The 18,096-nt window shown below is 32.3% G+C and overlaps 1 protein-coding gene and 1 long non-coding RNA gene across 2 annotated transcripts; both read right to left on the bottom strand.

The window, feature by feature from the left end:
* Nucleotides 1-7,783: 7,783 nt before the first annotated feature.
* On the bottom strand, nt 7,784-11,690 carry LOC110612046. Its single transcript, XM_021752687.2, has 6 exons — nt 11,049-11,690; nt 9,682-9,844; nt 9,031-9,207; nt 8,827-8,910; nt 8,613-8,694; nt 7,784-8,508 (listed from the first exon to the last, which is right to left on the bottom strand). The coding sequence occupies exons 1-6, from the start codon at nt 11,435-11,437 to the stop codon at nt 8,075-8,077; spliced, it is 1,329 nt and encodes a 442-aa protein (XP_021608379.1). The 5' UTR covers nt 11,438-11,690; the 3' UTR covers nt 7,784-8,074.
* A 2,946-nt stretch (nt 11,691-14,636) lies between these two features.
* Nucleotides 14,637-16,913, bottom strand: LOC110610312. Its single transcript, XR_002487198.2, has 2 exons — nt 15,176-16,913; nt 14,637-15,092 (listed from the first exon to the last, which is right to left on the bottom strand). It is a non-coding gene; the product is annotated as an uncharacterized LOC110610312 (long non-coding RNA).
* Nucleotides 16,914-18,096: the final 1,183 nt, after the last annotated feature.

Below are 18,096 nucleotides of genomic sequence, written 5' to 3'. Positions count from 1 at the left end.
ACCCCGATAATAGCTTACATTTTATAGATTGAAAAATCCTGGAGAAATTTATGCATGCAAATATTGTTTATTGAACTTTTGAATGGCATGAGTTAATATTGTTAGTTAGAGCAAATATTTACGTTCATCTGAAATATGAAACTAAGTGACACGTGCGACATATTATTGATGAATATTATTGAATTAACAACGAGCATCCTCGTTATATACGCTCTGTGCAAGCTTTTATTTTGCAGAAAAATCTTGAATCTCGCTCAAAGACCTCAGGCAAGTACAAGACCGGGATCCCCAAGATCTCCCGGAGCAAAAACGGCCGGCGAAGATCTCAAAGATCTCCCGGAGCAAAAACGGTCGGCGAAGATCTCAAAGATCTCCCGAAGCAAAAAACGGCCGGCGAAGATCTCAAAGATCTCCCGGAGCAAAAACGGCCGGCGAAGATCTCAAAGGTCTCCCTGAGCAAAAAACGGCCGGCGAAGATCTCAAAGATCTCCCGGAGCAAAAACGGCCGGCGAAGATCTCAAAGATCTCCCTGAGCAAAAAACGGCCGGCGAAGATCTCAAAGATCTCCCTGAGCAAAAAATGGCCGGCGAAGATCTCAAAGATCTCCCTAAGCAAAAACGGCCGGCGAAGATCTCAAAGATCTCCCGGAGCAAAAAACGGCCGGCGAAGATCTCAAAGATCTCCCGGAGCAAAAACGGCCGGCGAAGATCTCAAAGATCTCCCTGAGCAAAAAACGGCCGGCGAAGATCTCAAAGATCTCCCTGAGCAAAAAACGGCCGGCGAAGATCTCAAAGATCTCCCTAAGCAAAAACGGCCGGCGAAGATCTCAAAGATCTCCCGGAGCAAAAAACGGCCGACAAAGATCTCAAAGATCTCCCTGAGCAAAAACGGCCGACGAAGATCTCAAAGATCTCCCGGAGCAAAAAACGGTCGGCGAAGATCTCAAAGATCTCCCGGAGCAAAAACGGCCGGCGAAGATCTCAAAGATCTCCCAGAGCAAAAAATGGCAGGCAAGATCCCCAAGATCTCCCGAAGCAACAAAGACCGGGATCCCTAAAGATCTTCCGATGTCACATGCTCACAGCAAACAGCAGTATACAATGACAACACGCAAAAATAACTCATAAGAACATAGTTCCGAACTCACATAAAAGATTGGGGCATGGGACCATAAATGAAAAGCTAAACTCCGACCTCCCAAAGGAGCTCGAGTCATAAGGTAAAGAGACTTTGATCTCGCACCACAACCAAAAGCGCCAAAGTGCCGTGCTAACCTCAAGAGGGTGCTGGAATAGAAATAAAAGAATTTGAATCCGACCCATCGAAAGAGCTCGAATCACAGGCTAATAAGACCTCGATATAGAAATAAAAGAATTTGAATCCAACCTCTCGAAAGAGCTCGGATTACAGGCTAATAAGACCCCGATCTCGCAAAGTAACCAGCATATAACGAAATTAAACTAAGTCACCCCAACGCCTGTATCGTGTAACAATGCGACCTACTAAAGGCCGATGCAACGCTCACGGCGCTAAGTGCCAAAGCACCATGCCGATCTCAAGAAAATGAGCCCGGTACTGGTAAATCCAATAGGCAGACCGAATTAAGGCGAGGCGAATCCTAAGCAAAATGCATACCAAAATACAGAACCAAACAAAGAATCAGGGGCAATCATAAGAGGCACCGACCTTGAAAACTGACCGCTAGCACTAAACCAGCTCAACTAGCCTAGAGAGAGGCCTAAGCAGCAAAGAGCCCGCAAAACGCTCGAGGGTAGACAGCCCAGAGAACACTCGGGGGCAAAAAACCCAACTAACCGATACATACACGAGAGCCAAATGCTCAGATAAAGAATCAAGGAGACAGGAGCAATGTAAAAAGCCAAATAAACCATTCTGAACGACCGAATGGGGCAATAGAAAGCCCTGACTCATTAGGATACAAAAGAATCGAGCTCCCTCTATGAAAAGGCCCACGAATGCAAGAACGCATAAAAGGATAAACGAAGGCAAAGGACCGTGCTCACAGCTCGGATTAATTTGCAATAAATAAACATCTAGCAAGAATAACCCAGGAAGAGGAAAATGACAAAAGAACGAGCCCTCTATCCCAGTGGAGCACACAGCTCAAACCGCACTGACTGCCCGAAGGTTATCTCAAGAGGAACAAGGTATCCGAGCTCGTAACAAGAATAAGGTTTAAAATCGTCTAAAGTGGGGCACTCATACAAATAAGACATTTCTCTAGGTATTATATTTCCGAGCTCGCAACACTAACGAGACCGTGAGTCAAAAACAGAAATGCCCTCATGAGAATAAGAAAAACTCGCAAGTCAGAAGCTTAACCAGACTCCAAGCTCTTAGCCCGGATCAGTTCGACTAGCAAAGTCTCAGTAGAGCCGGCCTGATCCATCAATTAAGTAAAATTGACAAAGCCAGAAGACAGTCTAAGTGAAAAATAATGATGAGGTACATGCCGAGATAAAATATCATTCATCATCGAATACACATCTCCATATCGCCCTACGTTCAAACATCAAAGTAAAGAGACAAAAAAATAAAAAGGCAAGGAAAGGACACTTTCGACAAGAGCAGTTCTCAGGCCACACGGTCATGAATAGGGTTTAAGGATTTACCCCCTCGCCAGTCATGGAATAACTGCCGAGGAGGTAAAGGGGCAATTGATAACCACCTGGCTTTCCTGGCCCAGGAATAAGGACGGATCCAAAAGAAGGCCACAAGTCCAAAAGAAGGCCACAAGTCCAAAAGAAGGCCACAAGTCCAAAGCCCGTCAGACCATACGCTCCAAAGACGGCCCGATTTCACAAGCCCGGGACCAGCAACCCAGGGCAATTCGGATCAGATACGAGTACAGGCCCAATAGGGAAGCAGGCCCAGTCACTCACCAACCCTGTTCGCATGCATGACAGGGAGAATTAAATGGCCACCTGGCATGGAGAAGGGGTCTGACACGTCCGTATGTACAAGCTTGAGTGACATGGACAGGTAGCACTATAGACTGGGGGGTCTTCTCTTTCAAGGGGACTCTCTCTTCTGGAGGCAGGGGGCTTCTTCTTCCTCCTCCTCCCTGGACTCCATTTTTTTATTTGCTCTCTGCAACTCTTACCTAAGTATACTACTCTAATTCATAAAATCTGACTTGAGCATTGAAGGGTCTCCACCGGGGGCATCCCCAGTAGATCCCTGACCATTTTTCCCTATTTTGCAGGTCCCTTCGTCAAATAGAACATTGAGAGACCCATTTGATGGACCCATATGATGGACCAAGAAGAAAACCAGATCTATTATGGAGAAAAAGATTTATCAATATTATTAATAAATTAATTTTTATATTTTTAAAATTTTATTAAAATATTTTTATTTTTTCTTCCTATCAATAAAATAGTTATTTTATCTATTTTTATTATTAAAAATATAATAAAAAAATCAAATTACCCTCCTTTTTCTCCTCCTCCTCTTTTATCAATTTTATTTTCTTCTTCTACTCCTGCTTCTGTTTCTGCTTCTTCTTCTTAATGATAAGAACGTTTTAATAGATGTAAGAAAAGATAGAGACTATTTCATTAATGGAAAGAAACGATAAAAACGTTTTAATACATATGAGAAAATATAAGAACGCTTTAATATATTTTTGAAAATATAGGGAGTGACGATTTTATTGAATGAAAGAAATGATGAGAGGGACTATTTCGTTGACGGAAATAAACGATAAAGACGTTTTAATAGATATGAGAAAATATATGAACTATTTCATTGATGGAAATAAACGATATGGACGTTTTAATAGATATGAAAAAAGATAAAAACGTTACCTAAGTATGCTACTCTAATTCATAAAATCTGACTTGAGCGTCGGAGGGTCTCCACCGGGGGCATCCCCGGTAGACCCCTGACCATTTTTTCCTATTTTGCAGGTCCCTTCGTCAAATAGAATATTGAGAGACCCATTTGATGGACCAAGAAGAAAATCAGATCTATTATGGAGAAAAAAATTTATCAATATTATTAATAAATTAATTTTTATATTTTTAAAATTTTATTAAAATATTTTTATTTTTTCTACCTATCAATAAAATAGTTATTTTATCTATTTTTATTATTAAAAATATAATAAAAAAATCAAATTACCCTCCTTTTTCTCCTCCTCCTCTTTTATCAATTTTATTTTCTTCTTCTACTTCTGCTTCTGTTTCTGCTTCTTCTTCTCAATGATAAGAACGTTTTAATAGATGTAAGAAAAGATATAAACTATTTCATTAATGGAAAGAAACGATAAAAACGTTTTAATACATATGAGAAAATATAAGAACGTTTTAATATATTTTTGAAAATATAGGGAGTGACGATTTTATTGACGGAAAGAAACGATGAGAGGGACTATTTCGTTGACGGAAATAAACGATAAATACGTTTTAATAGATATGAGAAAATATATGAACTATTTCATTGATGGAAATAAACGATATGGACGTTTTAATAGATATGAAAAAAGATAAAAACGTTACCTAAGTATACTACTCTAATTCATAAAATCTGACTTGAGCGTTGGAGGGTCTCCACCGGAGGCATCCCCGGTAGATCCCTGACCATTTTTCCCTATTTTGCAGGTTCCTTCGTCAAATAGAACATTGAGAGACCCATTTGATGGACCCATATGATGGATCAAGAAGAAAATCAGATCTATTATGGAAAAAAAGATTTATTAATATTATTAATAAATTAATTTTTATATTTTTAAAATTTTATTAAAATATTTTTATTTTTTCTCCCTATCAATAAAATAGTTATTTTATCTATTTTTATTATTAAAAATATAATAAAAAATCAAATTACCCTCCTTTTTCTCCTCCTCTTTTATCAATTTTATTTTCTTCTTCTACTTCTGCTTCTGTTTCTGCTTCTTCTTCTTAACGATAAGAACGTTTTAATAGATGTAAGAAAAGATAGAGACTATTTCATTAATGGAAAGAAACGATAAAAATGTTTTAATAAATATGAGAAAATATAAGAACGTTTTAATATATTTTTGAAAATATAAGGAGTGACGATTTTATTGACGGAAAGAAACGATGAGAGGGACTATTTCGTTGACGGAAATAAACGATAAAGACATTTTAATAGATATGAGAAAATATATGAACTATTTCATTGATGAAAATAAATGATATGAACGTTTTAATAGATATTAAAAAAGATAAAAACGTTTTAATAGATTTTTAAAAATGTAGGGACTGACTTGTTAATAATAATAATATCCAATGATTAAATAAGAAATTTTATTTGAGGGTAAAATTAGATTTTAAAAATTTTCTCTTTTGTCATTTATCTAATTTTAACGAATAAGAGGACGGAATGACTATTTTATTGAGAGAAAAAAATGATAAAGACGTTTTAATAGATATGAGAAAAGATATGAACTATTTGATTGATGAAAATAAACGATAGGAACATTTTAATAGATATGAAAAATGATAAAAACGTTTTAATAAATTTTTAAAAATATAGACTTGTTAATAATAATAATATCCAATGATTAAATAAGAAATTTTATTTGAGGGTAAAATTAGATTTTAAAAATTTTCTATTTCCTCCTTTATCTAATTTTAACGAACAAGAGGACCGAATGATTATTTTATTAATGAAAATAAAATATAAGGACGTTTTAATAAATTTTTAAAAATAATACAACTGATTTATTAATAATAACAATATTTAGAGACTAAATTGTAAATCTCTTTTTTTTTTCTTACAAATAAATTTTTTTTCATGAAACTAATAGAAAATACTGTTGTTCAATATTTTACATTATTTTCTAAAAACTCTTGAATTGAATTACCATTTAAGGATGTCAAATAAGTAATTATTGAATTTTATATTTAGATGTATACTAAGATTTTAAATTCAACATTGTTAGGGGTGAATTTACAATTGAGCAAAGAGGGACGCCTGACCCGCTGTCCCCCGAATTTACATTTGTGTTATATTTAATAATTTATTTCCCACATTAATTAGATCAATTTATTAAAATAACTCAATGTATACGTGTGTTTATATTTTAATATAAATATTTTAATTTTAATTTAATTAGTTTAATTTTTATATTTTGATGAATTTTAATTAATTTATAAATTTTAAAATTTGATAATTTATAGGATAATTTAATAATTTAGTTAATATATCATGTATATTATTATAATTATTTTTTAATTAATTAATTAAAAAATTTAATATTTATGTCATTTTATATTTTAATTTAAATATTTAAATTTTGAATAAACTAATCGAAAGTTTATATTTGAATGTAATTTTAATTAGTTTTTAAAATTAAAATTAAAAATAAATAATTTAATTATTAAATATATAATTCATATTTTTTTTAATAGTGATAAATTTTATTTTTATAATAATAATTATAAATATTTTATAATAAATATATTATTTAATTTAAAATAGCAGTATATATAAAAAATAATTAAAAATAATATATTTATTATAAAATCTTTATAATTATTAATGCAAAATAAAATCTAATGTATAAGTTAATATTATTTTTATAGAATTAGTTTATATTAATAATAAAAAATTACATTTGATATTCTAGTAAATTCTTATATTTCAATTTTTGAAATTTAACTAAAATTACACACAAATATAAATATTGAATCAATTAAATTAAAATTTAAATATTTAGATTAAAATATAAAATAAAGTAAAAGTTGAGCTTTTTCAATTATTTAATTATTAATTTATATATATAAAAAAATAATAATAATATACATGGCATGTCTATTAAATTATCAAATTAGCACATAAACTATTAAATTTAAAAATTTAAAGATTGAATAAAACTATATTAAAATGTAAAAATTAAACCAATTAAATAAAAATTAAAAAATTAAAATTAAAATATAAATACAGGAGCCTTTTTAAATTAACTGGTCTATTAATTAATAATAATAATAATAACTGGCTTAATTTATTTTTGAAAAGGGCGTTTATTCTATTAATAAAAGACTAATTAGAAAAAAACACTTAGATGTGTTTTTATCTTATATTCACTTTTATTGGACATATTTTATATTAATATAATTTAATTTAATAAAACAAATAATTATGTATAATCATTATTTTATGTAATATATAAATGTGATTGTAGATAAATACCAATAGAAAACATAGGTTAACCTGAAAAATCTTCAATCACGAAATAGTGAAAGGTGCTAGGATTGAGTTGCATTTTTTTTTTTTGGAAAAAAATCAAAATCATTTTTAAGTTTAAATTATAATCAGAGTTAAATTAAAAAAAAAAAAAAAACCTAATTAAATTTCACTTCTCGGTTAACTCAATTCAACCGGCCAATTTAATCTAAGTTTAACAGGTTCATATGATTTAAAAATACAGGAGAATATTTATCTAGATTTGTTGATTTAACATATAAATAATTGAGCATCACAAAAAAAATATATATATAATAATTACATGTATTAGTGTGTAGAGTCTACTTGAAAATTTCTCTAAAAACATATTATAGTTAAAATTATTTTTCTTAAAAAAAAAAATAAATAACTTTTGTAATTAAGCTACTCATGAAACTAATATTTGCATTTTTAAAACGAATCAAATAGAGACAAATTAAATAAATTAACAAATCAATGATTAAATAATAACTATAATTTAAAACGAATAAAATCTGTATTTGTGACAGATGAAAATATTTATTTTATTTTCTTTTTCGCTGATATTCTAGAAAAATAAAGATGCCGATTCAACAGAATTTTACGTTTGATTATTTAGAATCAAAGATAGATAAATGCGGGCTCGGATCAAAGCCCTCTGCAGCTGAGTTTGTCTAATTGCTGTTGTGGAAAAACATTATAGTTGCAACCCCAAATAGACAAGAGACAAAGTGTAATTAATCAGTACCAACATAGAAAATTTAATAAAGCATCTATTATCTCCCGATAATGATAACTGATACCTCATCTGGTTGAATATAATCTTAAAAAGTCCTCGAAAATCAGATAGAGCTAAGATGTCCTTCAACTAGAAAAACTCTCATCTCCGAGCAATTCTTTGCCCTGCACCAAGTAACAAGGCCTTCCCAACTGCACCAGAATGAAGTCCACACACCAGAGCTACTGCTCCTCCTACGACTATCCATTTCCAGTCAATGCCATGATCCTTGTCCCTTTTTATGTCTACCACTTCACCTTTATCCTCTTCATGGGTTGTAGGCTCTGAAGGATCCGCGCTCTCATCAAAGGAAATTTTTGTTGTGATACTCGCCATAAGTGCGCTTCTCGACAATGAAGCTTCTGTTTTCCTAGCATTCTGATATGCTCGCATTCCAGAATGGATCTTCTTGACAGTTCCCCACATACCATGACGCACTCCCAACTTAGCCACATCTTTGGGAATTCCCATGTCCTCATAATGTAAAAGGATAACTTCACATGCAGACATCTGTCCATCTCCCTTACGAGATTCCACTGCATTCATTTATCAAATTGGTCAACAGAGACGTGCCTTTCAGTTGTTAGCCAAATATATAGAAAACATATACTGAAGTGATTTGATTCTTAACAAATCTTACCAGCCCTGATAACCCAACTTGAGAAATAATGCTCCACACGCCTTGGTTTGTCACGCTTGGGCAGGCCAGGATAAGGAACGCCCTGTAATGCGTTGGTCTTTGCATATCAGTACTCATTGTCCGCATCAATTATTAGTAACCACGTCATTTTACTTGAAAAGCAGGGAAAAGAAGCAACTGCAGGACATGAATTGTCAAATGTCTCAAGCCATACCTTTGTAATGCAATAATATGTCTTCCCAGCCTCCCATATTCTTTTACCAATGATGTATTCTCGATCACTGCAGAAAAATGGAAACTGCAAATTGAAGGAAGAAAATTTTGTCATTCAACATTACATGTCACAGAACTATCAAGTAGCATGAAGAAACCATCACATCAATAAAATATAATTATGCACATATTTCATTCTACTAACCTTTTTTATCCAGTGAACAATCATTATTCCTGTACGAGGGAATTCCTCTAATATTTTGAAGTATGCAAGCATTGGATCCCACTTAAGTCGAAACTCATCATCCCAGAAGAAATCCCTAACCAGTTCTGCAGTTGCATCCTCGTAGACAGTTCTACTACGGTATACAGTAGGACCTGTCTGATGACCAAAATACCACCAAATACTAATACAGGTTACTCACAGAGGTATTAAACAGCATGGCTATAATATCTGAAGAAAAGAAGACAACTAAGGCACATGAACATATCAAGCAACATGCTGAGCCACCAAACATCAGGCACCCTTAAGCTGAAAATCCTGGCATGTGAATAAATGACAAAAAGCACTAACACTTTAATGCCTGCAAAGTGCAAACTAAAACCAGAAAACGCCAAGAGTCATATGAGGGAGGCATTCTCTAATATTCATAAGTTAACCTGACAAGCAATTGGAGGGCACATACGTGCTTAATAGATGATTATGAATTGATTGATATAAAGACAAACAGTTATACATATTATGCAATCAACAACAAAAAAAGTTTTTAAAAAAAAATCATTCAATTTGAGAGAGAGAGAGTGCCTATAATTCTTGAAGCAGTTTCAGCTGGTAAAAGGCGCTGTTGGAATATACCTGAGGCTCAAGGCGCCAAGCTTGATATGCCATGTTTGTGGTAGACCTTTCCATCATAGATTGCCATTCCATCTGTCCATCCTTACCTTCAAGAAGGTGCAACAGGTGTTCTAAATCATTCTCTGTGACAATTTTCTCTCCCTCCTCAGGTTCACCATGGGAGCTGCATGAAAAAGGGGTATCATAAACCAACTCATCTATGGTAATCAACAGTAATAATCATAAGAGAATTACCAAAAAAATGAAAGTGATTAACAAAGTAAAAAAAATTCCATAATCATCATATAGGAATCCAAAAATGAATAACACCTCAAACGATGAAAAGCAGAAGATCCTGACTTCTTGAGAATTTAAGATTAAACTAAAATGAGTACTGTCTGCTCTTTACCTATCTGTCATGCCTAATCATACATTGCCATGGATATTTGTAATTTTCACTTCATAACACAGAAACCTTCAACCCAGATTAGCATCAGCCTCTCCTCCTTAGTTCATTGGAAATTGCATACTATTGGCCTTCATTGAAAGCAAAGAATCCTTCAAATGCGATAATCCATTACAAACGATTGCTGCGAGTTAGCTATGGAAAAGTTTCCTCCATGGAAACTGGATGACTAAACTATCTAAAGTATCTGGAAGCGCAGCAAAAGACCCAAAGGAAGAATCACGACTTGGCATCAACTAAAACTGATGCTCTTGGAAAATGTGCCCCAAAAACCAGCTTCCCAATCAAGATGCTATGTAAATACAGCCGAGAATTGCGCAGCGCCCAAATACAATCATAATTTCTAGATCAGTAACTAAACTTAGATGATATGTCATTATGGAATAACCACTAATTAAATCTTCAATGTTTATAGCCTATTGCATTCAACCATAATTCCCCCTATAATCCAAAAAGTTCACCAAAAGGTAAAACTTGAGGTATAGTGTTCACTCTAATGAGAAGTGCTTTATGAAAGCTCACCTTACCAAGATTGGAATAGTAACATCTACCCAATAACCTGGACCAGACCTTTACCTCTGTGACACAGAAAAATCACTTAATATCGACAACACAAACATAAGAAGACACAGAACCACCACCTATAGAGAATTGAAGACAATAATACATAGGCAAGCAGCGCCACATTCATTTCGGTCAATGCTAGAATTTCACTTGCTTAATCGTTAGAATTACATTAAAGAACAAACTCACTGCAAAATTTCGTTATGCAAAACACATAGAAACCGCATTCACCACTTTAATTACTAGAAAAGTCCGCAATCAATAACGGAATATCAAAATGCCGACCCCCTTTTAAAAGAAGTTGAAATTTTGCCACAAAAGGTATAATAATATTGACAAGAATAGAACCCACGCTCACCTAATTGAATCACCGCCTCCCTCCCCCGGGTTTCTGGCTGAGGCCGGCTGTGTCGAAGCCGAAGTGGCAGCCGTCGCCGAGGATTTTCCGTTCTTACCCTTGAAATTGGACCAAATAGTGCGGCAAACAGAGAAAGCCGACAGAGCCGTAAAAGCCAACCAGAGCCGTCGAGCTCCAAACCCCGGCGGCGCCGTCCATAAAAACCTGAACTTGCTGCGCAGGCCGAGGAAAACCAACCCAGTCCACCTTGGGCGCCAAGACCAGCCAATGACGAGACCGATCATGACGGCGAGCCATATAGGCACTGCACAGAGCAGAATGTCGACAAATGTTTCGGTGATCGAGGGTTTCTTCCAAAACTCCATCAGATCGAAAAGAGTATCGTCCATTTCCGTAAAAAACTTCTCTAACTTCCCGGGAAAATTATACGATTTTCCAGGAAAATTAGACTTAATCAATCCTCTTATCCAAGAGAGTATAGCTTTACATGGATTGTGGATTGAAGATTTTCTCTGACAGATCCAGAAGAAACAGAGAATTTAGAGAGAGAAAGAGAGCTAAAGGCGAAGAGTCGATATCGATGTTACGAAGAGATGACGTGGACAGTGGTTTTGGTCTTGGCCTTGGGTGGCAATTGCCAATGCAAAAGGTGGTTAAATTCAGGGAGCGTTAGCAGCAGTTACTGTTGTTTGGTACCGTTGGTGTTGGATAATTTTTAAGAAACATTATTATTTAATCCTGAAGTTTATAAAAATTTATTAATTGAATGATCAATTTTGAAAAACATGTTAAAAGCACCGTAATGTTTTAAAAAATTTACTATTTATTTTTTTATTAAGTTTATCATTTAATTTTTTCATATAATAAAATAAATAATTTTCAAACAATTTATATGAAGTTGAAAATTTTAGCTATTAATTATATATATAAATTGGTGTAACGATAAAAAAAATATTTTTAACAATTTTCATGTATAATTAATAACGAGAAAAATAGTGTTTGTTTTTATATAAATACATAATTTTTTTATTTTTTTTAATTAAAAATATATTTTATATAAATTAAATAATTAATAAATTTTTTAAATTTGAGAGGTGAACTATTGTATATCATTAATTTATTAATTAATAAAAATTTTAAAATATAATATTTTAATATATTTTTTAAATCAATAAACTAATTAATAAATTTTTAAATGTTATAGTAATTAAATAATAATTTTTAAAATTTTTATGTCTTCAAATATTTATGATTATTTTATTTTTATTTTTTAATTTTAATTTATTTCAAAAAATCATTGTAATCCACTTATAAAATATTTATTTTATTGTATAGTGTTTTTAATAATTTTTATATTTATCAAATTTTTTACAAGAAATAATTTACTAGTACTTTTAAATTTTATTAAGTTATTTTTTAAAAGTAATTTATTAATTAAATTAAAAAAAACCATAACATATTATATTCAAATTAAATCTAGACCACATGTCTCTCTAATATATCCAAACCTTAGACCTAAAAATTGTTAACCGAATAAGTAGATAAAGAATTATACAGAGAAATTGACTAAAAAGTAATGCTAGTGATGAAGAATTTCCCCTCTACTCTATCACACGGTTTTGCAATATGTGATATTAGATTAGAGATATGTAATAGCAAATTTTATAAATAGATAATAATTTATAAATAGATAATTTTAAGATATTCTTATTTTTAAAAAAGCAAATTTTACCCATTTCAAAAAAAAAAAAAAAAAGAGCAAATTTTACTTTCTAATAATAACAATAGTGAATGAAAAAAGAAATAAATAATAATAATATTTTCCACATGTTAAACTTTTATAAATATTTATTATTATTATTCTTATCATTAAAGATTTGATTTTAGTGGAATACAAGTTTAATATGTGAAGAATGCTAGTCGGTGAGACATGGTGCGTGTAGTTGGGCTCTGTAATCCAGCCCATGGAATGAACAGCAAAGGGCTTGAGTTTTGGGCTTTGGATAATTGGATTTATTCTCTGCAAACTGTTTCTTTTTTGTATGCTTGTAATTATGATGCAAATGTTTTTTTTTTATCTTTTATTATTAGCTCTGTGCAGTCTTCATAACCAAATTTTGTCCTTTTTTTTCAATAAAGTCATTATTGTTATTGGGTTGATTTAATTTTTTATGTTTAGTGAGAAAATTATAGTTAGTGGACAATATGAATTTTGATTCCTCGAAACTTGAAGCAATTGTAAAATAGAATTGAATGGGATTCATGGTAAGTGATTGTGATGCCCAACAAAATCTACCTTTATGTCTTTCACTCTTTTAAAATGGACTTTTTTTAATAATTTTGCTGTTGAATGCTTTATGGTTAAAACAAAATTCATATCACATCCTCAAGTGGCAAAAAAATAAAAGCAAGTAAAGAAAGAAAATTTGAAGATGGCTTTATCGAGCATAGGGATCAACTTTTGTTGGCATACACACTCAATATGTCTCTCTTCTCTTTTGACTCCTCTTAGTCTCAGGCTTAGCCATGGAGCAATATTGGAAGGGATCAAATTGCAAAGTGCTAAGTGCCAATAGAATCTCAAATGATGTCATTTCTTATCACTGCTTTATCAACAAAATGATGTCATTTTCCTATTCTCTTGTACGGTTTCATTGTAGTTAGTTAAATTCCATGAAAAGCCTAAACCTAGCATTTCTCCACTAATTAAGTTATTATTATTAATTGATATGTTGTTTACTAGTTTTCTGTTGCAGTGCTTAATTAGTCATAAATGAAAGATTTCATATTGTACTTGAACAAGAACATGTATAAGTGGGTTGTCTTCCATTTTTGAACCAGTGACTGAGCGAGCAAGCACAGCCAAAATGGCGAATTCTGAGTATATCAGACAAAAAGATGGTATTCCAATAATACACATCACTGAAATTCAACTGAACAAATGTGGTATCATCTATTATTATTTGTGTCTGTACTTGTTAGCCAAAGCTATAAATTCATCCACATGCACTTATTCATCTCATGCAGATCAAACCCACATGGGAAAACACAATCTGAGCCACAAAGTGTTGATTTCTAAGTGGGTGCGTGTGAGTGATCACTGCATGAGCTAAGATGATCCCACATGAAAGAATCGTTATATTCATGCAAACAATAACTGACCCACATTTGGTGTAGGATGCTTGACCCACTAACTAGCCATTAAAAAGTGAAGATGGGCTTGAGACTGAGGGGCTGGATCATGATTGCAGTCTTAAGGTGAAAAAGGAGTAAATTCAAAGCTCACTTTGATGGTTGGTGCTCTCTTAGATTATCTCTCCTCCTCCTCTTTCATGCAACAAATATGATAAAGCGAAAGATACAAACAAGCAAACTATGCTCTAATATTCTTTGCAACTCGCTGCAAGCAAAGGTAAACTGGCAAAAATACCACAAAAAGATGGAACATAGCTTTATTTTATCATTTTATTTTCCACTTCCCTGTCAGATTCGCACACTTAACTCCTTCCCGTTTCTGTTTTTTCAACGAATTTTTGGTAAAAACCAAGAAAAGACAGTGGAGACTAAAGGGGTTGGGTGGCATTTTGAAACCAAACTCCAAGAAAAATTTGATTTTTCTATGGTCTGTTACATGTCTCCATTTTTCATCAGAGTAGAACTGTGTATGACGAAATCCTCTAACTAAAATATACTTTTCCCTTTGACTAGCTTCTCATAAACCCAGGAGGCATATCCACGTATTCTTTCACCAAATCTCCTACATTATTAAATATTAAGTATCAGCTGCAGAACTTTCTTAATTCTGTTCAAGAGTAGGCTAAATTCCATTACAAACATTCAGAAAAAAGACCAAGTATGCTAGAGATATATAACTTCTTTTCTAAGCTTTTTTGGTGTAAGATTCAAGGTCCTTCAGATTGCAATTTCCGAGGAATGCATGTGCTATCTTCAAAAATTTTGGGTTATCAGAACGTTAATTCTCCCCAGATTAGCTTAATTAGCATATGCATGTGTATTCTTGATCTTCATCAGGGCATGCTTAAGCTGCAAATGGGGAAAAAAGAAAGAAAAATGAGTTGAAGATTGAAAGGAAAAGAAAGAAAAAGAAGAACTGAACATAAACTTACATGAAAGATTGGAAAAACTTGAGAAAGAAGAAAATTAATCTCCATAACGAGCTTCTCTTGTATCTTTGAGTTGGGGGGAATGAAGCCTGGTCCGAGATCATTCAGAAGCTGTTTGAGTAAAGTTCCAAGTGAATGGTCTCGAACCAGACAGCATTCCCCTCAACTGTGCATAAACCAGAGAGGGACAGAGAGAGAGAGAGAGAGACTGTTTCATTTTGATTTGGCCATGCATTGTATTTTCATGGGTCCTTATATACATGAGGAGTTAATAGAGTGAGAGTATCTTTAAGTGGGTCACATTGACATGGAGTCCCACTTTCTACAGCTTCTCTTTCTCTTTCTCTATATCATGCTTTTCACACAGTCATGAACAAGGAAACTTTGGCTTTGTTTGCTTGTGTTGTGTAGCCAAATTTTCACTTTGCTTGTTGTCTTCAAATTGACATATCCCTATTGGCTACAAAATCAAATACCACAACTTTTAAGATAATGGACATTTAATGGAATCACACACCACCAAAAATACACCCTTTAGTCCAAGGATGTAGACTCGTAGTTTGGTGGAGGAAATTAAAGTCATTTCCCATTAATAATAAATGGGTTTTTAGCAGATGGGATTTTAATGTTGATTAAATCAAATTTGGATAAAAAGAAGCTGTAACTTTGATGATTTCTTAAATGTCCTATTAGATAAGACTAAAGAAGGGAGTCATCGGTCATTAGCACATCAATGAGGGAGAAGCTTCATCAATGAGGGAGATTGCCATAAACAGTGGGATTCCAATCTTAAATGGAAAGAAATACAGGTTGGCCTGCCAAAGCTTTGATCAGAAACTAGCATGCATAAAGAAGAATTGAAGTGGGCATAGGAAGGAAAAAAGCAGGGGAAAAGAAAAGTTAAGTGATGCACACTGTATAGCATGGATCTTACAGTGTTTTCAAGTGCCTTTTCTACTACTGTAATAAAAGGTAATCACTTGCATTGCTAAATTTTAATTGTCATGATATGTGTTAGGAGCACTTATCTCTTTCTTGAACTTGATTTTTTGAAGTATTTGACATTTGTCATTTATGATTTTTAGTTGCATATATACTTACTGATGAATTGCAATTGAGAGCTTGTTCTCTAGAGTTAGATCTGGTCATTAAACATAAATATTCTTATGAAAAAGTTAACAGATTGGGAGCTTGCTTGAAGAGCAATAAAGCTGAAATGGTAAATCGCTGACTGGATAACCAGAGTGCATAGAGAATAGCTGTTTTGTTGAACAAGAGAAATCTGAAATTTCCTCTTCAATTAATACCTTTTCATGCCATTGGGAAGATTTCATCTAATAAATTTCAATATTTTGTTAAATCCCATGTTAATTTATGATAGAGTAATATGCCCTTGTAAGGGGTTGGACACTTCTCCTCGAACAGTACCAGAATTTTACATAAATATTTCAACTCCAAGTTGAATGGTCATGAGAACATATCAATTATCCTTTCTATTCTATGAACATTACCATTGATAGTGTGCTGCCATTTTATGAACTGGGCAGCACCTTTTCTTCTTTTTAAACTCGATTGGATTTTGCTATCAATGTTTGTGATTTGTTATTTGGATGTGGGTTAGAATTTGACATGGTTATTGGCAAATCAAAAGTAGGTATTGCATTTATTTATTTTTATTTAATTACGATCAGCTTTCAAATTCAACATCTAATGCGACTGTAAATATGCATTAATGCTCAAATTCACCCTTATCCTTATTGAGAAAGTTTAATATAATTTATTTTTAACTTTTTATGTAAATTAGTATAAAAATTTCAATTTAAGCACAACTTAGTCCAAGAAAGCTTTTTGATTTTTAAGTAAAATCAAGAAATCAAGTCCAAATATTAAGAAATTGAGCTTGTTGATTTTTTATCTTTATCTAAATCAAGAAATCAGGTCCAAAAAATCAATGAACTTATTGTCTTTTTTTCATCTAAATACATCCAGAAATTTAGACTAAAAATTCCATTTTGGAGCTATATAAAGATTGAATTGAAAAGTTTGACCTAATTTAGATATTAAAAAAAATTAACAAATGGATTGATTAAACAATCTCAATAAGTACATGGGTGAAATTGAATACTTTGTATTATAAATATCATACTTATATGGATAGAAAGAATATAAAACTCACTTTGTTAATTCTTTATCATTACAATTTCAATTTTTCTAATAACAACTCTATGCAGGGGTAAGGAAATATTTGATTCAAATTGAAATAATCAATTAACTTAATTAATTTAAAATTTTAGTTTGATTTTATATTTTTTTTGTATTCTGTTTATTTTTAAATTTCAAAAAATTTAATTATTTCAGTTGAATATAATTTTGTTAAATTAATATAAAATTAAAATAATTCAATTAAATCTTAGAATACTAAAAATAAAATATTAAAGAATAAAAAATTCATTAGAAAGTTAAACCGACCAAATCAAATCGAATCAAATCAATTTGATTAAAATTAATTTCTCCATTGGTTTAATTCGATTTTCAAAATATTTAAATTTTTAATTTTTAATTTTTTCGGCTCGATTCTATTCTAAATCGAACCTACCAAACCCTAATTTTATGTCATATAAAATAGTATAAAATTAGAAAGCGTTTCATATCAAACGGTGGTAAGTTATTTTAAGAAATAGAAATAGAAAAAGAAAAGAGAAATGCAAATGCAGCTAAAAACATATGGCTTTTCAGACGTGTAGGAAACACATGTAGTGTGAATGCCATAATAATATATTATGGGGAAAATGCATTGGGACATCAAAGAGCTTAAAGTAGAGTCAATTTTAATGCAAGTGCTTTAGCTAAATTTGCTAACACAAATGGGGGCATGCTGGGTGTTAGAAAGTCATCTTTTGCTGTTTGATAGCTAAAAAACACTT

Source organism: Manihot esculenta, chromosome 3 (assembly GCF_001659605.2).
Source record: "Manihot esculenta cultivar AM560-2 chromosome 3, M.esculenta_v8, whole genome shotgun sequence".
NCBI classification, from domain to species: Eukaryota; Viridiplantae; Streptophyta; class Magnoliopsida; order Malpighiales; family Euphorbiaceae; genus Manihot; species Manihot esculenta.
The sequence above is the reverse complement of the archived record's forward strand: the minus strand, read 5'-3'. Positions and strand labels throughout refer to the sequence as shown.